The 25715-nt window shown below is 35.1% G+C and overlaps 1 protein-coding gene across 6 annotated transcripts in view; it reads left to right on the forward strand.

Annotated features, from left to right (window-relative positions):
* ERBB4 (erb-b2 receptor tyrosine kinase 4) overlaps positions 1–25715 on the forward strand; it is a 969394-nt gene that overhangs the window by 793027 nt on the left and 150652 nt on the right. For all 6 annotated transcript variants that reach the window (XM_045852658.1, XM_045852676.1, XM_045852684.1 and 3 more), the window contains one exon: positions 18194–18379. In XM_045852658.1, coding sequence (XP_045708614.1) covers positions 18194–18379 — 186 coding nt within the window. The remainder of the gene's footprint in view (positions 1–18193; positions 18380–25715) is intronic.

Below are 25715 nucleotides of genomic sequence, written 5' to 3' on the forward strand. Positions count from 1 at the left end.
GGTTTCAAATTCATAGAAATCCTGTACTCAGCAACTACAAAGAAATGACAATAAACTCATACAACCCTCTAGAACTTATTTTAGTTACCGTACATGGCCTGGGGAGTGTGTTATCGGAGAAGTAGAGTCCCATCTACCTTCTCTAGGACTGGATCTGGGCAGAAATAAAGGGAAATGTTCTGACAAGACATGGTTGTCACCAAAACATCTGTGGCCAGAGCAATATCTGATATTTTTAATACTTCCATTGTCCTTTTAGCATCCATTTATCTTTTAGCAAATGAGACTGTGCAACTCCATATTCATTTTTCTGTGACTTATTTTTTCAAGACCTATACTTTTTTAATGGTTGTCTTTTGCTTCTTAAATTGTACAAGTTCATCATATGTTAAGATATTAACTCTTATATTTAAAAAGTTGCAAATATGTTTCCTCTTTGCCATTTGGTTTTTGATGACTTTATAACATATACATGTTTAAATCAAATTTATTAATATTTTCCTTTGTGTCTTTTGAATATTGTATCTTGATTAGAAAGTGATTCCCTAATTTAATTTTGTGTTGGTTTATTGCTTTAAAAACTAACAATCATGAAATTTTACTTTATCATGTTCGATAGGATGAAGAGATAATAGAAACAAGACAGAAATATTTCTTTTAAGATTTTATTTATTTTATTTCTAAAGAGAGGGGAAGGGAAGGAGAAAGAGAGAGAGAGAAGCATCAGTGAGTGGTTGTGTCTTGCACACCCCCCATTGGGGACCTAGCTGGCAACCCAGGCATGTGCCCTGACTGGTGACCCTTTGGTTCACAGGCCCATGCTCAATCCACTAAGCCACACCAGCCAGTTCAAGACAGAAAGATTTTTGATGTAAATTTCTTGACATTTTAAAAATCATATCAAAGTTAATTAAACAATTTAATATTTATTAGATTTCTAAATTAATACTTAAATATTCTAATATTAAAAAATTTAATTCTTAGGGACAATTGTAATTACTTTTGCTATTAATAGTAATGCTTATAGAATTTGTTAATCAGTTAAGTTTGTTTAGTTTTACAAGTTTAATACATGTGGCCTTAATGTATTTTCATATAATTGAATTTATTTCTATACCCAAACAAGTTCTCTTTTTTCCCTAATTTTATAAGTGAGTTCACAGGCTTGTCTACAACCTAATCATTATAATTTTTAGGGCTATATTATGTTAATATAGAATATGATGATGAAAAACTTTCATTTCCTATAGTAAAAAAAAAACCCTGTAAGCACAACCAAAACAGCATGACTAAAATGTTTAAAAAGGAAATATAAATGGATCTGTGTATATATTATATTCAAAGGAAGAAAATAAAGTAAGTGGATTTAATATACATATAAGCAAAATATACATACATATACTATATATATTTTTATATTATAGTCAGGATACAGGTACTCATATCTAAGACTTTCTATATGAGTGCTTAACCCTGAAGTATCTTTTCTTTATACTAGATGATTTTATTTTTAATTACACCTATTGGGGTGACACTGGTTAATAAAATTATATAGATTTTAAGAGTACTGTTCTATAAAGTACGTTTTTGTGTTTCTTATTCACACATATAATTTAAATCTTTAAATGCCAAAATCCTGGACAAAGGTTTAAAATTCAATAATAATGAAAACTAGTCTAGTGCTCAAAATATATTTTGATGTATGTTCTCAATCACATTATATCACATCCTTTCCAGGGAACAAGAAAGAAAGGTTAAATCAAATACACTAACTCCAGTACACTCTGTAGAGACTTACACGTTTGAGTTGACAATTATTAAATTTATGAGACCTAGCACTTACTACTTACATTGTTTTAAAACATATTGGCGCTCTACTTTCATGTTCTTGATGAACATATTTCTCTCCCAGTGTACAAGTACAAATTATTATTTACCCAATGAAGTGCACATCTTTACCATTACATGTTCTATATGCAGGCCTATAAATTGTAAACAAACAAGAAATAATGCTAAAATATTTGACAATTACTGCATCATCTGAAATGTACAATGAATTTCAAAACCAAAGAGCTGTTTCCTTTGAAATTACACCTGAGTTAATTATGCAAGCTATGTGTGTGCAGAACATATCAGTTTATAATTGGATCTTCCTTTGAGGCCATTCATACATGCACGGTAGACATGGTTTTTGCTCTTGAAATTTAAAATTAATGAGGAAAGGATAATATTCAGTATACTATCTCCCTTTTCACAATACATTTTTTTATTCTTCTTGAGGAAATGCATAGCCAAATAAACAAATAGAAGCTCAAATTGCCTTTTACATTGTATTAAATGAAGTATTAAAAGAAACTGAGGGACAAAGGCAAAAGGATAATTTCTTTCTTATTGCTAGTGAACCTTTGTAGAACCTGTAAACAAATAGAAAATACTGTTAAATAGTATAATTGACAAAAAATAACCTCTGCAGCTCTTCTCTATTCTTTCTGTTCATTAATTATCATGTTTATATTAACATGCCATATCTACAGAAACATGCCATTTCTACAGAGAAAACCTTTTTCCAGGTTTCAGTTCTATGTTTTTAATTTAAAGGAGATAAAATGCAATCCTACAAGTATTTATTTGTTATAAGTAATCACTATGTCCTAACTTTTTATAATGGGTATATTGTTTAATATATTTTATTCTGAATGTATTTTAGAAAACATAACTCTTAAAATATAAAAATATAATTTATCCCAGGAAGCTAATTTATTGTACTCAACTTCCAAATTCTTGGATATGTAAATATTTATAAATAATTCTTAAAATATACTTCAATTAATATTCATTATGTTTGATGTGTTTGTTTCTAGTTTTTATTTATCATAGCTTTTTCTGAAATTTTTAAAAGTTATCAAAATTCATTTCTCCAAAATAAAATACTACTATTTGAAAAATACTTGTACCATATAATCATTAAATAACAATGTTTGAAATCTGTGTTGAGACTGAAAACATGAAAAATAGGAAATGAAGCTGTTTATGAATGGCAAGTGCTCTGCAACTTGGTCTTGTTGTTAGAGTATTTCTGGGAACATATGAAATGCTAAGTAAATCTTTGTGTTTTTTGGTCAAATGAATTCCATTATTTTATATTTTCTCCAAAAAGTACCTGTTCCATTAGAAACTCTTAGCTCTGGACCTGACTATCCACAGGTATTTATTTTCAAAGTTACCTAAAGTCATTCAATAACTACTAAATGAAGTATTTAAATGTCTCCATCACATTTGCAAGGAAAATATATTAGATGTGCAAACCGCCTTGGTGCTGGGAAGCACCCTGACTGTGTTGATACCACAGGCCTTCTCAAGCTCGCTGCTCATTTGGTCGCTCTTAACGTTTAATTGCACACTGTGCACTTGAAAATCACTGAAATTGGTTAGAAGACCCTCCCAATACTTGCTTTCTCTCTACTATGATTTTAAAACTTGAAATAAATTTTAGGTTATGATGTTCCAGTACACATCAGTGAATATTAATTTATATAAATTTCAATCAACATGCCTAAAAAGTGAAGAATTTATTTCTTATGAGTGGGTTTTGCATACCATTAGAACATCTGATGGATAATCAGTCCAAACATATGAATTATTTTACTTTTGATTTAAGCTATGAGTTATCATAAATGATAGTTTTCTGGTTCCTTTGATGAAACAAATGGAAGCAAAATATCTCGAGAGTCGAAGTGCCACTGAAACGTTTTCTAGTAATCCACAATTTTCATAATCATGAATACTGACTTTAAGATTTTATTTTCAACTCTTAAAATTATCTTATATTTATGCTTCTAGAACATTTTCCATCTCAGTTCAGTCTGGTTTGTTTTTAGAGGGAAGATTTAGGTCCTGGCCATCAGAACTTTAAAATTGCATAATATTTGCACAGGGACTTCAGCAATTTTGGAAGCCAAAATACTCTATGACAGTGGAAATGACTAGCAGAATAGCCATGGAGTTCACTATAGCCCCATATGTAGAGACAGAGAAATAACAGCAACAATTCACAGAAACCACAGACAAAAGTCACTGCATCCACACTTGGAAATTTGTCCATGAATATATCTACAAAGTACCAAGACACTATCAAATATTACACAGACTGTTGGATACTGTAATTTCTTTGACCCTTTTGAGAATGCTTTAGCAGAATGGTCAAGGAGTAACCATTATGCCTGTATTAAGCAGCGAATATGTGTGCACAGGGCAATGGGTCTGACTGACCAACATACACATGAAATTTGGTGGGAAAATGCATCCATTAGGCTTAAAAGAGTACAACTATTTCTGGGAATGGTGGCAAAAAGGGATTCTGAGAAGCAAAATTCTACTTACATGCGAATCATTTCCCTCTATAGGGAAGAAGGATTAAAAGAGAGCATCTCTGTCCAGAATAAAGAGGAAAACCTCATCTTCACTTGCAGATGAGGTTTACATCAACCACAAGACCGATTTGTTCAAAATTATCTGTTACATATTGAAGGGTATAAAAAAAAATTCAAAGTAGAAAATCCCAAACACAGCACAAGGCCCTTTAATGTGTATCTGCTTGGCAAGAATGTGGAGAAAAGGGAACTTTTTCACACTGTTGGTGGGAATGCAGATTGGTGCAACCACTGTGGAAAGCAGAACAGAAATACCTCAAAAAATTAAAAATGGATCTGCCTTTTGATGCAGTGGTCCCACTTCTGGGAATATATCCAAAGGAACCCAAAATACTAATTCCAAAGAACGTAAGCACCCCTGTGTTCATTGCAGTGTTATTTACAGTCGTCAAGATATAGAAGCAGCCCAAGCGTCCATCAGTAGATGAGTGGGTACAACAACTATGGGACATTTACACAATGGAATACTACTTGGCCATAAAAGAAAAAGAAAACTTTTACCTTTACAACAGCATGGAAGGACCTGGAGAACATTATGTTAAGTGAAGAAGCCAGTCAGAGAAAGACAAATACCATATGATTTCACTCATATATGGAATCTAATGAGCAAAATGGACTAACAAGCAAAATAAAGATAGACTTATAGATAGAGAGCAGGATGACAGCTAAGGGGTGGGGGAGGAGAGGATACAGTGATTGAGCAAAAAGGAAAAAGGACTCATGGACATGGGCAAAAGTGTGGTGATTATGGAGGGCAAAAGGGGGATAATAGTACTAAATGGTAATGGAAAAGGTACAATAAAATATAGTTAGACAGTTCTAGCTCATACAAGAAAAAAAATGCATCTACCTTTGACAAGCTAGGCATCCATTTCAGGTCCCTCAGGATGCACTGTCTGTGCCAGGATCCCATGACCTCATTCAGGGACAACAGCCTCCCATCCAACCTCTTGGCAATCAGACCCTTTCCCCGTGATTTCTCCTGGGCCGGTGCTGCCAAATGAGTTGAGTGTGTCTTGGTCAAGAACATTCAGTTGATCCCCCTTTTCTTAGAATAAAATTCAAATGTCAGCCAATCACTTAAGCCCTCCAAGCCCTAGTCTCAGCCCATCTTCCCATTTTTGCCCTTACTATTTATTCTCTGTCATGTACTGTATGCTACATGTAAACTGATCTATTTGTATTCCTTATGCAAGTGACAGTTTCTCTATTTTAATTTTAGGGGAAAGGAAAACTAATTACATTGGACAACTGTAATGCATAGTCCCTGTGCTAGATCCTTTCATATATATTATGCAAAATTGTTGTTGCACAGGAGGAGACTTATTGATCCCCTGCTGTATACAGTCAAGGAGCCTGAGGTTTTGACAATGTGAATGACTTGCTCCTTATTGCATACCTAGTAAAAGACACAGCAGACTCTGGAAAAAATTGGTGTGACTCAGTGTGTGTCTCTTTCTCTTCATCGCACCACCCACCCATGTTCTTTATTCTTTTATAATATGTCCTTTTGACATACTCCTATGTATACTCACATTTTTCTCCTCAACAAAGTTTTGTTTTTGTTTTTTCATAATCCATTTTTTCAGCTAGAAGTTAATCTGTCTTTGATGAATTATTATAGGAATTTACATCATGAGTATTTATCACAACTATCGTTATTGTTCATAACCTGTTTTTAGTAAATTTGAATGACTTCTGCTAGGATATTAACTACTTCAAGTAAAATGTATCTCTTTCCAATTTTTGCATGCATAAACTATATAGAGTAATCGTCAGTCAATATTGAGTTTCAGTGAATGACAGAATTACTAGCTATTCCTTATAAATATTTTTAATTGTATACAGTTATCCATAAAAGAATATATAAGACAGTAACCACTGTAGTGCCTTTCACTATGTTTGAGATTATTGATGATGAATATAAGTATGATGAATGAGCCTTTCCTAGGTTAATTAATATCAAAGCTACCATTTCATTTCTAAAATGTTGGTAATTTTCAATGGCTGGTTTCAAATGCCGCATCACGATTCAATGTCTTCTTGCAGAGATATTTTATGAGCTAATTTGTTTCACTGCTGCTTTCTAACCCCTCACAGTGTGTGTCCAGCCTTAGCCACACACTCCTCAGTCTCATAGCTTCCTGCAGGAAAGACTTTAGCAGTAGAGGTCTTTGCAACAACATAAACTTTACTTTAAGTGTTTCTCGTAACTTAGCTTGCTAGGGTAAAAAACACTAATGCACTGTTTTACTAGTTATTGCCTCTAACAGAATGCCCTTGACAACTGGATAGGTATAGAATATTAAAATAATATTGACATGAATATTTAATATAAGAACTTGCATATAAATCATGGTTTCAAATTTAATATATCTGATGGTAATAATTAAATTCATTATAAAAGTAGAGGAGATAAGAATAAAATAAATGATAGAACACATGATTTCTTTATATGAATTATTCTGTATGAGCATGAGATGGATAAGGAGAAAATGGAAAACTTAATTAAAATCACTCACTATTTTATCTTGACTGAATCATAAAGAATACTATCCCACCGATCCTTTACCAGTAGTATGTGTGAGATATTTTATTAGGTATTCAGAGAGATGTCCCTAATTTTATTCTGGTGTTTGTTATTACATGCCTTTGATATAAGTGTCATTAATGGATATTTCTTCCAAACTAGAAATACAGTAAATGTCCTCCCTTAAAGAAGATGCTGTATTTAGAAAAATGGAATTGAATATTACTCCATAAAATACACAAAATAGCAAATCATAAAGTTCTAACTGATTAAATAAGAGCTATTACCAGTCCTGGCTGGTGTAGCTCAGTGGATTGAGCTCAGGCTGCAAACCAAAGCATCGCAGGTTCGATTCCCAGTCAGGGCACATGCCTGGATTGCGGGCCAGGTCCCCAGTGAGGGCCACATGAGAGGCAACCATACATTGATGTTCCTCTCTCTCTCTTTCTCCCTCCCTTACCATCTCTAAAAATAAATAAATAAAATATTTAAAAATGTAAGAGCTATTACCAAAATTTCTAGAGTCTTATCTATATTAAATAAAATTAATTTTTTTAAATTATTGATTAAATTATCCTAGAATCAAGTTTTCCTGTCCTGAAATGAGAATAAAGACATCCATTTGTCTTAATCCCTTTCTGCAAGACTATTTAGTATTTTATTATTGGAGAATTAATTTTAAGTAGTTGTGGATAAATTGTGCTCATAATTTGGATAAATTGTGATTTAACAAAAAGAAAGGATAATTAGTACCTGTTACAATCTCACATCATACAGCCTCCATTAATGGGTTAATTGTATCATTGATGGTTCTTATTAAAACACTAGCATAATTACCACAAAATCAGCTGGGTCTACCTGGCTACCTAACTGACAATAAATCCCTGAAGAGACCACCTGGTAGTAAGAGCCTTGGTCATATATGCAATGAGAATCAGATCCAGATCCCAGGTTGGCTACTTACTAACTTCAGGATCTTAGCAAATTCCTTATCGTTTTTGAACTTGTCTCCTTATCACTTAACTGATAGAATAATATCTGTTAGATAAGATTGTCCTGAGAACTGAGTTCATATATATAATGAATAGTACTGCCCAAGGCACAATTCAACAGAAGGTAGCAGTCATTATTATGATTTGAAGAAATTATTTAATAGGCAACTTTGGAGGGACTATAAATATGTTTACTAAGAGCTGGTAAGCTATAGATGAGCTAAATACAGAACTTGCCCAACAGATTAAACAGCCCTTAAAGAAATTGATTTCCATATAGAGAGAGAACAAAATGAAAGTATGCACACACACACACATTATTTTCTTCCAATGCATACATGCACTTCATGGCTTCACCTTGACATGTCCAAATTGCCAGCACCACTAACCTTGCAGTTTGGGCCATTGCTAAGGAAAACAAGCATGACTTGAGCACAAGCACTGGGCTACCCCGACAGTCAATCTGATGAGCAAGACAACTGCTAAGGGAGTGACTGACAGGCGGGCACTGTCTGGGTGGGACAGAGAGGCATGACACAAGATTTCACCAAAATGTCACTAAATTTAAAATGCACGTTCTTTCTTTATGCAAATTCCATTTAGTATTTTAGGACCACGGCTAACCGTGGGTAACCAAAACTGCAGAAGCAAAGCCACAGACGAGTGGAGCTACTGTACCAGCCTGTGCCAGTCCCCATGACCCACTCCAACCCAGACTGCCGTGTACAATCCCTGCATAACTGTGTGCATTACCACTTTGTACAGAGGAAAACATAGGCAGCCCTCGAAGTTCTCTTGGCACTCTATAAGCTACCTTTGGCCTTCTTTTGACTCTTCAAGATTACTTTGTGTGGAAGTTGGGAGAATGTATTCCTGCCTCTCCATGGGATTAAAGAGAAAAAAAAAGAATAGCTTGTAAAATGGTGACAGAAAAACTGGTTGTTCACTTTTCTTTGGTCAGGTTTCCTGCCTTGCATTGCGAATATCACCACTAGACTCTAAAATGCAAAGTGGCCTCTTGCCCTGCAATGGCAGCTTGTTTTTGAACTCTTAGCCCTGCCTCTCTATTCAACAATCCCCTACCCTTTAGATAAAATTGGTTTAATACAAATGCAGCAATAATTCACATTTTAAGAGGGTACTAGACAGTGTGATAAGCTCTTTGCCTCTACTGTATCATTTAGCTCTTACACATATATATTCATTTCTAAATGAATTTAAAGGCATCTGCAGCATTTAGATTAGCCTAATATAGTATTTTTTAGCTAAATAAGGTTTGCTAGCAACATTAATTTTAAAAAAATATGTAGAAAATCAAAGCAGCAATGTTTAATCTCACCTTTACCATGCAATAAATTGGTTTTTGTTGCCTAAAGCAGTGAGTTGAGAAGGATTTTGAGTCCTCTCAAAAGCAGGAAGGAATATAGGAATCCAATGAACAGGTATCATGTTGCCATGCATTTGGGTCAGTTTCACTGGGCACGTGGCGGACGTAGAGAGGGATGGAGTCTGGGTCTGGCAGGACAAAAAGGACCATGCAGGTCAATCCCACAAACTGTCATGGCTGGGAGCATAGTCTAAGCTTCTTCATTACAAAATGTATTGTAATTTTCAACATATCAAATTTAATTCAACAGATGTTTATTGAGTCCATGCAGTCTTAAGGCTCTCTAGGTAGCACCCCTAAAAATGCAAGATTTTTTTATGTAAGTTATAGCAAAAATAGACTGGAGTTAATGAAAAACATCAGCATTTTTTACAGTACTGATATGAGCCTGAATTTAAGTAGGAGTCAGAATGAAAATACCTAGAAAGGTATGTATCTGAGCACATTGGAATAAGTAATTATCAGACCTTGTCAGAATATTGGATATGGAGTAGAATGGGAAACAATAAAATAGAGAATGCCGAATGTGAATCTAAGATCTTAGCACCAAATTAGAAAAATGTTTCTGAAATTTCTAAAATTAATGGAGTTAGCAGACAATTACTTATGGAAAAATCTGCTTTGAGTCTTACATTTGAGATCAAGTAAGATGTATATCAGTATGACCAGGGCATCTGAAACATGGTTTGATTCCTGGGGTGAGGTAGGATGGAAAGTGGCAAGTACAATAAAGATTCTGTGCATTTATTAATGAATAGTATTGATTTTTGGTAGGAGTCATATGCTCAACATGAATTTGATGATAGATTAATAAATGTAATCAGTTAATATTACTACTTTCAGAAAAAAAATATTAGATATGGCAGACCCCTCAGAAACACCTCTAGGTATTATGATATAGGAGGTGTACATATATAAAGATCTGTTAGTTCTTGCTCAGTGACAACTGTTAAAAATTACGGAATTGGAAAATAAAACTTGAAATATGGGCACAGCATCATTTCCATGTTTGGGATATTTCAGATAGATATTTTGGATGTGATGCTAATGGATTTTGTTTTCTGTTTTTGTAAATAGCCATGTTATTCAAACAGCTTCAAACTAAACCAGCTGCTGAAAAACCACAAAATTTTTATAGGTTGATTCCATGTTTTTGCTAACTCTGTCATTATTTCCCAAAGTTATAAAATATATGGATGCAAGAGATTATAGATGAAAAACAAACAATATTAGGGACAAAGCCATGGAAGCATTTCCACATTTAAGGTAAGACAGGGAAAAGCAGGTGTCAACAATTATAATAAGAGTGCTCAGAGAGACTGAAGGTTTGGGATAGCGTAAAATAATAACACAATAAAGAGAGGGATTTTCAAAATGAAGGGTGTTCAGTGAAGTCAAATAGTTCAGATGGCCAGGAAAATGTCCCAGTGAGGGACTGGTGAAAAGGAAGACACTGGTCACTTTTCCAAGACTAAGTTGAACAGTAAGAGTGCAGAAAACTTTCAGGAAGACTGGAGCCCTAAGGAGTGAAAGATTATAAAATAAACAAATGGCAAAGGCAAGAATGACAACTATTCCCAAAGTAGAAAAATGGCAACTTGAAGGAACTTTCATTTTTAGAACATGGGGCATCTAAATACACTTATAGATCCCTTGAAGATGACAGTATAGAGTGAGGCTGAAGTTGTAATAGAAGGAAGCACTGGTAACATGATTAAAGAGAACAAAGTGGAATGATGTCAAGGGTACATTTCTTACAGAGTAAATATTGTGAAAGATTGAAAGTCTTTTATTCTTTCTGCTCAGCAATACAGAGCATAATAAATGTGAGAAAGAGTCAATAAGAAATTAAAAATGGAAACAGCAGGCTATTTTTTGAGGATCAGATCAAGAGACTTAGAGCAAATCCCCATGAATCTATGACTTTTTATGACACTTGAAAATTTGAGTATTCAGGTGGTAGGCGCTGGCTTTGGCTGAGGAGTGGCAAAATAGGAAAATCAGTGGAAAAAATATCTTATGATTATGGTAAATACCTTCATGGCCATAGTTAAAATTGGAGTGCAGGCTAGAAGAGAGGTAAGTGAAGCCTAACAGAAAGTAGGCATTAAAATGATGAAGAATTCCCATCTTTTCCCCCATGACTGCAAGGCCCTTCATGATCTGGCCCTACCTACATCTCATGCCACTACAGCTCTTGCTAAATTCCAGGCACATGAGCCTTCTCAAAGCTTCCAGAATTTGCCAAGCTCTTAGGCTCTTTCCTCATGTTTGTCTATCTGGCTTCTCATCATTCAGGTCTTAGGACATATTTCCTCAGTACCCTTACCTAAAGTAGTCTGCAACACCATTTTATTACCTACAACAACACCCTCTATTCTCTCCGTAATCTTTCATGTAATTTACAATTACCTATACATTTGTTTCATATGTGTTTGTTTTTTTTTTCTTTTTATGTGTTGCTTCTCTTCATATAATGAAAGCTTCATGAAGATAGAGATGCTATTTTCGACCCCACTCTCATCAGTGCCAGGCACATAGCATGTCCTCAATAAATGTTTTTACGTAATATATAACAGAGCACGCATGAGAGAAGGCAGGGTCTGGCAGAAGTAAGGCCTGCTTGAGTGCAGTTGGTAGGGTAATGATATGGGCGTAATAATTTATAGTTTTAATTTGAACACTTCACCCAAAGGTAATATGGTGTGCTTGAGTATGATATGGTTATGTTACAGAATTACATGCTTATGATTTTGTAATAGAAAAGGGTGTTATCTGTGCCAGACCCTGTGTAATAAGGGTGGAGAGAAGTTCAGTGTAACCGTGGGTAGAAGAAATGTGGAAAACATAGTCACAAAGTAAAATTCTACCCTAGGTAAAATTATTCACAGGGTTTTTCATGGGTAGCCTTGGTAAATATTGTAAGCTTCGTCCAGCCAATGGGTGAATGATGTAGAATGAAGATGGAGAATGGATGACTCTAAAAGTTGGAAGGATCCTAATTCTGATTGTTCAGGTGCACAAAAATGATACCAGAGATTAGAAACAAGTGTTAAGGTCCCTGAGCAAAGTGGACAAACTAAAACCAATGGCATATTAATTCAGCCTATCTAATTGCTGCTCACTACTTGCACAAGTAAATTATATTTACTTTAGACATGAGGGAACAGATGGAGATTTCATCTATTTTATTGTCTGGGTACCATCTGCAGCAAAACAGGTTTGTATAACATTAGTATGGACCGATGATTTTATTTCCCTTTTGTCACTGCCATCACTATTCTTTGTTTTCTTCATCACCATCCCTGCCTCTAGGAGAGACATTCTTCTTGAGGATTCCTAAATTTACCAACTCTGTATGTCTGCATTAATTGTCTACCTTTCATCTTCTCTATCTCCCTTTTTATCTTCCTTATCCCTGGTGCAATGAGATTTTTCCCATTTTCAGCCAGAGAGTATTGAATTAATGGTCCATAGACATAATGAAACAGTGAAAGTTTGGCTGAAGTTAACATTTTTTTTTTGAAAAACAAAATAGCCCATTAGTTTTCACTGGCCATATGTTTTTTTTTATTTTGTTTTTGTGAAACCACTCACCAACATGAGTGAAAAAAGAAGTTTAAGGGGCAAGGCATAAACATCTGAAGGCTGGGCCAAATGATGCCTTAATGTGACAAATGGTATCACTCAGTTTTGTTATTGTACAGAGACGTCTTCCCTCCAGTCCAAAATAAAGAAACAGATAACATAGGCCAGAGGATAATGGTAGCACGCTTCAGAGCTTTTTGTCTATACGCTGGTTGTCCCTTGGTAGTTAAAAAAATGTTCTCACCATAAAGAAAAACGTTCATGCGTTAGTTTTCAGTGTTGTACCTGTTACACACTTCCCTGTCCAATGAGGAAAATCCTTTAACTCGCCTCCAAGAAAAATTTTGTATTGCAAAAGGGAAAACAAAGACCAAAAATCATTTTATTTCTGGAGAAATTGATAATGCACTTGTCAAACTGTATTTCTTCCAGTGACCTTGGTGACATTTTTAGTGAGAGCAGAAATGATTCCAAGATTCTTTCTGTGGACCCCACATGAGATATGGAACAGCGGACATTATTAATTTGAACACAGAGTAATTTATTGAAACCCAACACTCTATTATTAAAATATTGGACATTTTTCTCTTTCAGTCCCACTCATCACTCTAAATGAATCTATATTCTCTTTTCTTTATCTATTCCCCTACTTCCCAAAAAAGCCATCTGCTATTTCCTTTATGAAAAAATAAAACCTACAATTAGTGTCTTGTTCATCTTTTCTTTCTCAAAAAAAGAGAACTATTATGCAAATACTCTGCAATTTGGTTTCAAATACTCTTTGTAGTGTGATGAGCAATTTTCCTTAATACAACCCCAGCTTTTTTGCCAGGACTTACTGATAGATTTTTTAAGAGAGAACTTTCATGTGACTTTTTTACACTCTGCTGATGTAAACTTTTCAAGTGTGTATTTACGATAGAATTACTATTACTCCTTAAATTATAAAAGAAAAAAACAATGTTTATATATTTCATGCTGGAAAAGAAGCTTGATACAACCTCAAAGTGTCTCTTTAACCTGAAATTTTAGTATTTTTTTTAATCTTAAGAAATGGCCTGTACCAAATATCACTCTTAGGAAATTAGAGAGGTACGTTTCTTTGGCTTTTTTCTGGAAGCATATTATAAGTGATGACAATTTACCAGTCAGCCCAAATTTTTTCTTTGATTTCTTTCTTTCTTTTTGCTTCTCAGGAACTAAAGTATAGTTTAACCCAATTCATTCAGGTAGGCTAATTCAGAAGTTGAGGGTTGTTTTCTTGCTAACGAGACAAGTATCTACAGTGTGCAGTGCTGATGGAATGGAAGTCAAAAAATGTGCTATTTTTACTAGCACAATAAACACCACATTAAGATTCAGGAAGACATATTCACTTGTCATATGGCCTGAGGCAGTAATCCTACTCACCTCCCTGTCCTCACTTTACAGCTGAGAATTGCTACCTCTTTGACGTTTTATAGGGTTACAATACAGATCAAAACACAGTTGCATGTTACTGTTTTTGAAATGGATCATAGAGATGCACATTTAGTGGAGATGTTCTAGAAGTTCTCAGAGTTTCATATTTCCTACAGTGGCTTCTGGGGAGCTCGTTACAAATGGAGATTTCCGGTCCACTTCTAGGTCTAGGAGTGGGGTCAGGAAGCTACGTTTGGAGTATACTTAGGTGAATGGTATGCGCTTGAGAGACTGAGATCCATAGAAAAGAGAAATAGAGAGAATACAACAGAGCATATTTGAATGAATTAGATAGTTATTATTTAATGTCTAATTAAATATCTAATTTGTTACGTGATTAAGTTAGATATTTATTTTGATTAGATGTTTTGCTTATTTGTTGGTGTGTATGTGCCTGTTCATATATGTGCAGATCACAGTTTAGCACAAGAATCCTCTGGTTTTAATATTAATGAATATACTTTTAATACTAATAAATGTAGAATTAATTAATTAATATTAATAATAAATTTAATAATAGGTAGTTAAACTTGGCTGACATGCCTCTCTGTACTCTCCTTTGAACCAAAGTGATTTGCTTTATTTCACTTGTTTACTAAAATATACAGTAAGTAAAACCAGAATGTTTCCACCTCATTGGTTCAGATGGGGCCATATTAATAGTAATAACTCAAGTTTCTGCTTTGCTGATTATGTAGAAACTCCAGTACCCAATGAGCCTTTCCCAAATAGTTTAGGAAGTTACTGGGGGTCTCATACACAATCTTAAACCAGTCTCCTGGTTGCAATCTCCCTGTGATATCTACAGTGTCCCTTCTTACCCTTTCCTGCCCCATGTAGAGGCTCTCTGAACCACTAAAAGCTTCTACCCCTGGCACTGCTGACTGGTACCCCCTGAGGATGCCAATGCCCTTGCCAGAGGTGACGCCTCCCGTGGTGGTCTCATCCAGGAAGAACAGAAACTGGGCCTCTCCTCTGTTCAATACATCATCTGGTTTCTGGGGTGTCTGTAGAAAGGGGAATTGGAGGACATAACTTACTTGAGAGCCACATGGAAAATGATTTCAGCTTCCACCCATATGGACTCAAAAACCAAGTTCTCTGAGTGAGGCTGATACCATCCTGTCAGCTTATTTCTTCTGTTTGGTCCTGAATCACTCCTTTCTCCAGGCATGTGCCCATACTGCCCCACCCTGCCTCACTCAAAAACTAAAATGTTACACCTCATGTAAGAATTCAGCTACATTCAGTAAATTTATATACTCCATCAGACATACCCCATAACTGTGAATAATCTTTAGACTCAGCTGAGCTCAACCCCACTGAAAGAGTAGTGGAGGTTAAAATGAATAATGTCCTCAGAAACAGCTTTACGATAATAACAATAAAAGCCAAGAACTTCATCAAGGCTGATGATGAAAGACAGCAGTCTCTGGCCACCCTCCTACCCCATCCGCCACCCCATTTTCCATTGCCCAAAGCCATCACTTCCAACTTTTGGGCATTTCTCCTCTAGCTTAACTCTACATATCTGAATAATATGCCTTACACTGTCAGCTTTTGTTTTTTTCAGTTTTGTCTATCATGTAGTATTAACTTTTTTACTATGAACAACAAGAATACACCTTTCATTTCTTTTCCATCACCACCTTGCAGAAGTATATTTCCCTGCTCCCGATCTTCCAATATAGTCGTATGATGATCGCTTATTTCAGCATTCCATGTTTATGTTATTATAATTATGTAACTGATCCCAGCTGTGCTCTGTAGTAAATACAATTATCTTTTGTGCATTTCTTGTGTTTTACATCAAATCGTATTTTTTTTACTTTCACTTAGTTTTCTATGTATCTATGACTAATTTGATTTCAACTTCTGCTGGAAAAATAGATATCCTCTAAATGTACTTTCAGCTCATTAGATATTCTATCAATTCCATCTTCCTGGATCACCTTTCCCAGAGCAATATGCCTGACTCCAGCCTGGACCAGTTGTTGTCTCCGTCTGCTGCACATCTGTTATTCTGAAATATTCCATTATCGCTATTTTCTTGTTTCCTCAATTTCATGTACTCTTTTACCCCCACTCCCATCACCCCATCTATTTAATATACACATCTAACAGTGAAACGAACTATCTGGCATAAAATTGTTTAAGAACAGGTATATCGGAACATGTCTGTATATTATTAACTCACCTTGTTAAGAATTTTCCTGGACATAGAATTTGAGGTTTGAACAAAAGTCATCATTTTGGAGACACAGCTTCATTTGGAGGAAGGAAGTAGAGAGTGGTCCCAATTTTCACCCTGTATCAATTTGCCTAATGCTATTTTAATCAAAGCACTTCTCTTTCCAGTGTGTGTAAAATCTGTAGTTCACAGTCCTTTTGGTTAGTCTCTCCTAGTGGTGGAGGCGGTGTGGATCATTTAAGTTCTTCCTAACTGTACTTGGAAGCCACCCTGCTGAAGTCACATGCTCCCACTCGGCTTACAGAGGTCTGAGGTGCTACCGCCCCTTGGCCTTTGGTGGTGTCCATCTGTGGTATAAATTGGATTTCTTCTCAATCCCAACCCCCTGCTGAATCAGGCTTCAGACTTCTTTTTTGCTAAGTTGGTTGCTACTAGTAAGCCACTTCCTACTTACAGAATTCTTTCCTGATTGCTTCCTCTCTACCTGGTGTCTGGCTTTTTTAATAAAATGGTCCTTTATTGTTGATATAGTGTTATTAAGTGCCAATGGAAGTAAATGCCTTATTCAGTTTGCCAAGCCATCTTAAACAGAAGCTCACTGTAGCATCCTGTCCTAGATGATATTTTTTATTTTGAAAAATTTCAAAGCTACAGAAATTGTTCAAGAATAGTACCATTAGGATACCTTCATGTAGGGAAATGATTGATAATAACTGTCACATGTATCACAGCCCTCTGTGGCTGTGTGTAAGGTCTGATTTGCTTCAAATTCTAATGAGGACATTTAAAATAACTTTTTCTTGGAAACTCACTTTAGAAGGCACCTAAACATTTTATTTCCATTAAGCAAAAGTACCTTTATGATTATGATAAAAAACCTAGAATTGTTTTCTTATTTCATGTAATTATAAATTTAAAATAGATAAGTTTGTATAGTCCACATAGCTCTCAAGTTTTATAATTCTCTGAATAAGATGTCACCAATAAGTTTTTAACTAAAATAAATTTGAATTAAGGCAAAGTTAGGAGCAAAATATTTATTAAAGTATTCCTCTATGTAAATATACAATGAGTATATTGTTTATAATTGTTTAAGTTTTGATAATTATAATTTATAAATTTTACCTGTATAAATTTTAGAATCCACATGAATAATAGATGACTTAAGTTTGTTTCACCTTATTGAACAAATTAACTGCATTTGTATATTATTGTACTAGAGAACTGAGACCAAATGTTAAAAATCCACAATATAAGACAGGTTTCAGTTTTAACTTATCTGGCAGTAAATAACACATAATATAGTCTTTATTACAAAAGAAAAAATACTGCCATAAATTTTATATGCACTTATTCTAAAACATTTTCTTTTTTGATAAACATGTAGGGTTGGTTTTCCCCTTAATTTTACGTGAACCAAATCACTAAGAATATAATAGCAACATAGTGTCTTCATTTGGGATGGATTTCTTTGAGTGAGAGTACATTTCAAAACCCTTATCAGCACCATTAGTGCAGTGCACGTAACTATATTTGTAAATAACTTTAAATTTGAATAATGGTGTTTTTTTTGTGTGTGTATATATATATATATATTTTTTTTTTTTCTTACAGGAAGCTCTAATCATGGCAAGTATGGACCATCCACACTTAGTCCGGCTATTGGGTGTGTGTCTGAGCCCAACCATTCAGCTGGTTACACAGCTCATGCCCCATGGCTGCCTGTTGGATTACGTCCATGAACACAAGGACAACATCGGATCACAGCTGCTGCTTAACTGGTGCGTCCAGATAGCTAAGGTAAGTGCCCATCACAGCCTGTGGAAGTGACTTTTCTAGCTTTATAGTTCCTGATCTAGAACTGTTTGGATATTGAAAACATGTCTAATTTTTCAATCTATTGAAATATATTATACTTGCAGATGTATTATAGGGAGGTATTTACTTTCAAAGCAGGGACCAAATATGTGATATCTGTTGACCAGATGACAAAACAAATAGCTTATTGGGTAGTGGGGAAAGGCATATACTTATATTTGATAAGGAAAAAGAAGAGGAAATCATGTTCCACCTTCACCTCTACTGCTAAATAGAAATAAATCAATTCCTTAAACAAAACCTAAATGAAGATTCTGCCTCAAAATGCAATTTTAGGTCCTACAGAATAGAAATCCTAAAAAACACTGCCTACATAGAGGGCTCATACAGAAACACATAGATTTTACTACTTATTCTGAAGAGGCAAACACAGAGCACAAATTGACATCCTAAAGAAAATATTTTGTTGTGTAAATAAAAGCCAAGGAAAGCACTAGAAAAATTATGTGGAAAGGACAAAAGTTTCTTTAAGGAGCGGTGTCTCTTTTAAAAAACGAATAACAGAACTTGTTAAAATTTTGGCACATTAAAAAGATAAACCCAGAAGACTATCTAGTTTCATGATTTAAAAAAAAAAGGCATGAAATTGTTTTGTCAAGTGAACTTTTACCTGAAAAACCAAACAAATCAAAACAGGCCGCGGCTCCAGCAGCAAAAGCATGTTGAGAAGGGTTCGTTCACAGTCCCGGGTCCAGACAGAGATCAGCTCATTGAAGTCCACCTGGTGCACCTGTGCTGAAGATATAGACTGGATTGTTTGGCTTTCTGTTTGTTCTGGTGTGGTTTAGTGAACAAACAAAGTCCAAAGAAAAAGAGATTAAACGTCTTAATTGTTCCATATTTAGGTGATTTTATGATAATAACATGTACATTAAATTCTCAGTATTACAAATGGTCCAATTCTAAATACTTTTCTAGACATTTTGATGATGTCCAACTGGTCTTCAAAGGTTGGGGATTCTATCAGTCTGGCAGCAGGTCTCAGACCTGCGGGGGCACTCATGAGGGACGTGGCCTAGATCCCGGTACCTGGACGGATGAGGGAGGTGGCTCTATGGTGAAGTTAAGAACGGCTACTCCACTGTGGGAAACTGTGGTTTCCCCACCCGTTTTCTGATTTTTCAATTTTTTAGATAGGGGCCAGAACTGGATTTTTTATGTGACTTCTCCAAATTTAAATCTTGGCTCAAACTGAACTGCTCTGGGAGCCACGTAAATCATTCCTGTTTTGCTGTCTGCCAGGGCTCGGATCCTGGGGCCTTTTCTTCACATGCAAGAAACCACTCAGGACTACCTATACCAAGGATGTTTCTTGAAAACATTCTCCGCCTAGATGTATAGGGCTGAGATAAGTTTTAATTCACTGTTTCAACTCTTACATACATCAAAACATGACCCAATGTTCTGTACATTCTGTAGTTATGGTCATCTTTGCCTTTGTCTGACATAAATGGCAAAATGTTAACTTAGTAGGCCTAGCCTGTTTCTTTTTATAATCTAAGGATAATGAAGAATACATTTCTCAAAGCAGAAATGTGAGATAACTCATAAAATGAAAACCAATAAAACTATTTGAAGGAAAATCCCAATTTACACACCATCAATTTCAATATAGTTTCTTATGGACCCTGTATTATAACTTTGTGAATATCGCATGACAAACTTACAACTGGGAGGATTCTTTATAGTAATGAAGTTTTACATGAAACTCTTCAAAAAGTGATTTACTTATCTAAGAATGTCTATAATTTATAAGGTGAGCTAAATATGCAATAAGAATTCTCAAATCATCCTAGCACTATAAATGAAAACAAAACTGAGATTCAAAATTTTTTTAGCTCTTCTCTATATTTCCTGCAGTGTTTTCTATAATTTAGGTTTTATCCTCAGGGATACATGGCATTAATATATCATTTATGCAAGGCTGTACACTCTAATAATAGAAACTTCTTTGAGTTCCCTGAATAATCACACTGTTTTAAACTTTTTTTGCCTTTGCAAATGCCATCTCTTCTGCTCAGAAATCTTTTCTCGTAGTGTTCTTTTTCAGCCATCAACACTGATCGGGCTTCCTCCTCTTACACAGCCTTCTGTAGTCAACATCTCTCTTTAAACAGAAGTAATTCTTCCTCTTCTGTATTAGTTTTGATTGTTGGTATCTTGAACATATTTTTATTATTTAAATGTTGTGCTACATGTTTACCTACCTCTCTGGCTGGATGGCAAATTCATTTAGTCATTAGTTGTTCAATGCGTATTTGTGGCCACCTATTATGTGCCAGGTGCTATGCTGACTAACGAGTGTTCTGGTGCAGGATGTCAGCACGGGCCTGTTTCTCTCTGTGTACCCCAAGAACGTGAACAGATGTCTAACAAATGCAATAATTAAGTATAGGATTAAACACTGTGCTTCAGCTTTTGAAGAAAAATAATTATGGGGGAGACTTCAGGGATGCATGGTGGTGCTGCTTCCTGAGCTGGAGAAAGCGACGGATGGATCTTATTTGCTGGAAAAAAATCAAAAGTTAAGTTAATATAACATGAAACTGGAGCTGTCAATTAGATAGTTGAATTTGATCAGGACAGTAGATACAGATTTAGGAGTTATAGGCATTGAAAAATATGGGAATATAGGGTATGAAGAGGGATTGACTAGGTCTGATTCATATTTGTTCTCAGCACATAAAATTGGATCTTATATAGAGTAGCTATTCAATAAAAATATTCAATAAATATTTTCTCTAGTAAAGAAAGCTGAAAAAAAAATCTACCTTTGGGGAGAGAATCTTTCCTTGATCTTTTTTCTTACTTTGGCGACAGAACTGGTAGTGGAAACAACATCAGGGTAAGAAGGACCTACATTGTGTTGAGGGCCACTGTTTGGTTTTGTGAGTTTGAGTAAGTTATTCATTCTCTGAATTGTATTCTCACATGGAGTTAATAATTATTACATTTTTTATCTGCAAAATGAGAAGAATAGTATCTACCTATGGTAGACTAAAAAACAAACCCCTGTCCCCAAAGACGTTATACACTACCCCCAGAACCTGCAAATGTTTCTTGACATGTTAAAAAGGACTGTGGAGATATGGTTAAAATAAGGATTTTAAATGGGGAGACTGTCCTGGATAATACAGGTGGCCCCAGTGTAATCCAGGAAAATTTATGAGTGGTGGGCAGAAGGATGGAGTCAGAGAGAGAAGATACAAAGATGCAAACAGAGTTGGGATGACGAGTTTGAAGATGGAGGGCTGGCCATGAGCTGAAGGGTTCACTCTACTTCCAGAAGCTGAGAGAGGCCAGGAAACCGATTCACCCCTACAAACTCCAGAAGGACCCAGGCCTGTCAACACATTGATTTTGGCCCAGTGAAACTGGTTTTGGACATCCGGGGCTGTAAGAAAATAAGTCTGGATTGTTTCAAGCCACTGGAATTGTGGTAATTATTTACAGCAATAGAAAACAAATACATTTCTTCATAATGATTTGCAAAGATCAAATAAAGTAGCCTACGGAAGGTCCCTGGCTCGGTTCCTAGGACACAGTGTTTAAAAATAATCTCCTTATCAGCTATAGGCTGAAAACCATGAAACAGAGACCTGTTTTAGAAATGTCTGTAAAATATGAGTAGCATAGTCTGAGTTAAGACAGGTATTTTAAAAATAGATATTTCAAGAACTTAGAGTCTTATGTTTTTTTGCTTTCAATTCTCATCAAGAGAGACTCATGAACGTAAGAGAAATATCAGCCTCATTATACCAACACCTACTTTCATTTTGGTTGTATCCTTTTTTGTTGTGGACACAGCTGTGAGGAGGAGAGATGGTACTGTAAAATAACAGCTTATATTTGTGTTGTAATACATCTGTGGAAAGTTTAACAGTGTGCGGAAGCAATAATAATTATATCTAACATGAAGTTCTTACCCTATGTGAGGACAACAGTATATTTTATTCATTAATTAATTTGCCTCATCACAAACCTATGAAGTTAAGTATTATTATGTCCATTTCACAGAAAGAAAGTAAATCATGGAGAATTTAAGTAACTTGATTAAAGTCACACTAACAAATAAATAGCAGATTCACTAATCTATGTTTTATAAATGAGGAATAAATTATTTAAAACTATTTTCATCTATATTTCAAGTATTTTTCACTCTTCCATAGTTTTATTATTTTACAATATGTTATACAACAGAAAACAGAAATTTAAATGCCAAATTCTTTTGTGTTTGCTTCTTATCACAGCCATATTTTCTCTTCATGTGCTTCATTTGAAACTTGCTTTAACTTGGTAAGCAGAGCAGAACACTCGATTAGTTAACAGTCATATAATACCTTCCAGGGGTTTTATGAAGCCTGGAAGATAATAGTGACAGTTGCTTCTTTTATATTTGTTACTAACAAGTTGGGCAAATGGTTTCTTAAAAGACAATTTAGCAGATTCTGAAAAGTGTGTTTGAGTTTGCGGTGAAGTAGCTCCATGGTCAATAACACTGATTTGTACTCACTGAGTCCCTGTGGATGAAGGACCTCTTACACTCCTGGCATCTGCTTGGTGCTATTTGCATATTGTTTTATTCAATATTTCATGAAACTCTAGTTATGATAATGCCATTGTTCTCCTACTTTATACATGAGGAAAATGGGAGAAGTAAAGTCCTAAAGAACACAACAATGGGTGTGACCCCTGGATTCCATACCAGGTCCCCAATGTCGGAACCAGGTCTTTAAAGTAGTCTGCACTGTTCTCTCTAAACTCACACACACACACACACACACACACACACACACACACACCACCACCACCACCACCACCACTGCCATTTGAAGGCACTCACTGTCCTCTAAGAGCACCTCTGAACTTGAGGGGTTCTGAAGAGTGTGAATTTTATCTGTGGTTGTGACTCATCATTAACCCCATAATAGAAAAATTCTATCATGAATAATACTTTTTATTGTCTTCATGAGAACTTTTTAGTGCTTTATCATTAACATCCATGTTTTATTTTAAGGAAAAAGCACTAGATATTGATTCATAGGACAGTTTTTTCAACCTGTGTTTTTTTAAAAAGATGTTATTATAAAGGAGGCTCAAAACTGTTCTGTGAATTATTATGTAGTATAAATTATGATAATAAGTGACACTATAAATTACAAACTTAAAATGTAGCTTATCACTAGTATGAGTTAAACACATAGATTCTAGAACCAGACTCAATATGTTCCAGTCCCACATCCACCATTTATCAGCTGTGTGGTCTTAAACAAGTTAGTTAAACCCTCTGTGTCCTCTAAAAATGGGGATGGTGCCCTGGCTGGTGTGGCTCAGTTGGTTGGACATGGTTCTGCAAACCAAAAGGTTGTGGGTTCGATTCCTGGTCAGGGTGCATGCCTGGGTTGTGAGTTCAGTTCCCAGTCGGGGTGTGTATAAAGACAACCAGTCAGTATTTCTCTCCCTTTCTTTCTCCCTCCTATTCCCTTCCTCTAGAGTCAATAAAAGAAAAAAATTTAAAGGGGATGGTAATAGCACTTACTTTAAAGACAAATTATGAGAATAAGATAATATTTGTAATGTGCTAAAAATACTGCTTAGTGTGGAGTAAGAAGGTATAATATGTGTTATTTTGGATAGCATCTAAGATTAAAACAATGAAGAAAGATACACATTTATAGTAACGACACCCTACAGATGTCATTTTAAAATATTCAACTTTTAAATTCCAGATATAAAAGATTAGGCCTTTGTTCTTAAACCATACAAAGGGAGGAGGACATGATCTTCTGTTTAATATTAATATTTCTGATTCTTGGAAGAGAGAGCTCGAGTCTTCCATCCTGATGTGATTTCCTAAGATGCAGTTCCACATGTGCTATTATCATGACCTCCAATGTTCACATTAGAAAATGAGATTATTTGTAATATTACAAACATGTGAAACCATCAGTGAACTGGAGACGGTCTGAGGTCATTTGCAATTCTTTGAATAAGATAGTCCATTACTGAAAAGGAACAAAGAGAAAATTCAAACTTTTTATTCTCAAGCTAGAAAAAGTAATATTGGATTGACTTCTTATTACTATACAACTGCAAGCTCATGACTTCTGTCTAAGGAAAATATTATTCGAAGCTTTTTTTTTGGCTGTTGTTATTACTGTATTTGTAAAGCCTGAATACCAAATATAGGCTACTGCCGATGTTATTTTTCAAAATCTTGAAACCTTCCTCAGGGCTTTGCTGGCCTAATTTACTTCATTGTCATATTTCTTTCTGGAGTTCTAATTGATTTGCAGTTTAATTCAGACATAGGGTCCCGACGGCTTTCTCTCTCCATGGTTTACCATCTAAACTACTTAAAGAGATGATTCTAAAAACATATGTCAGTGGCCCATGGTATACATCAAGATGATTCATTGCTTGATTAAGCCATGAATTGACCCAATCTTAAATTCTTCCAAAAGGAAATGGAAATAAAAACCATTCCATATTTAAAGAATAAAAACTAATCTAGTATGTCTAACTGGAATAATTTAGATTTTGCCTATAAATAAAAGCCTCTCGGTCATAATTTTACAAACAAATTCATTCCAGCATTTAAATTTCCTAGGGAAAGTATTATTTAAAGGTCAGCATGACTTTTAGGCCAGTTTAATAGATTTCCTCAATTAAACTTTTTATTTTTTAATTTTACTCTCTATTTTTATCCCAAATTACTTTTGGAGCTAATAAGAATTCTATTGTGAAACCTGAATTTTTGTGGGCCCTGGGAGATATCTGTGAATCTAGTTTTATTTACTATTGGTGATAGAGTGGGAGGTGTCAGGAGGAGTAAAGAGGAGAGAATCTTTCTCAGTTCAAAAACATAGTTCTCAATGAAAGAAAAGCAGATTCCTATGTTAAGACACGTATTCTTCTATACACAAAGTTCTCCTTAAGGTCTGAACATGTAACATGTACAGAGCCTTCATTTTCCATCACTCCTCTTTTCCATTTTTCTCTAGCAGCAGCTACACAGTGGTAGAAAAAAGTAATTTCCCATTTGATCCAGCCATTCCCTTCCACATGAATAAAATAAAATTAATATCTGAGCATCACATGCAACCTAAACTCAGGAACTGGGCATTACAATTTTTATTTGCTTATAGGCAAGACCAGACTCTGTATGTAGATATCACCTCAGTCATATTTACATAAGTATATAATACATATATAAAGTTAATGTATACAATTTTAAAATAAATAGTCAAATGACAGA

This window comes from Phyllostomus hastatus, unplaced genomic scaffold (genome assembly GCF_019186645.2).
Source record: "Phyllostomus hastatus isolate PE091 unplaced genomic scaffold, TTU_PhHast_1.1 phas_contig_137, whole genome shotgun sequence".
NCBI lineage: Eukaryota > Metazoa > Chordata > Mammalia > Chiroptera > Phyllostomidae > Phyllostomus > Phyllostomus hastatus.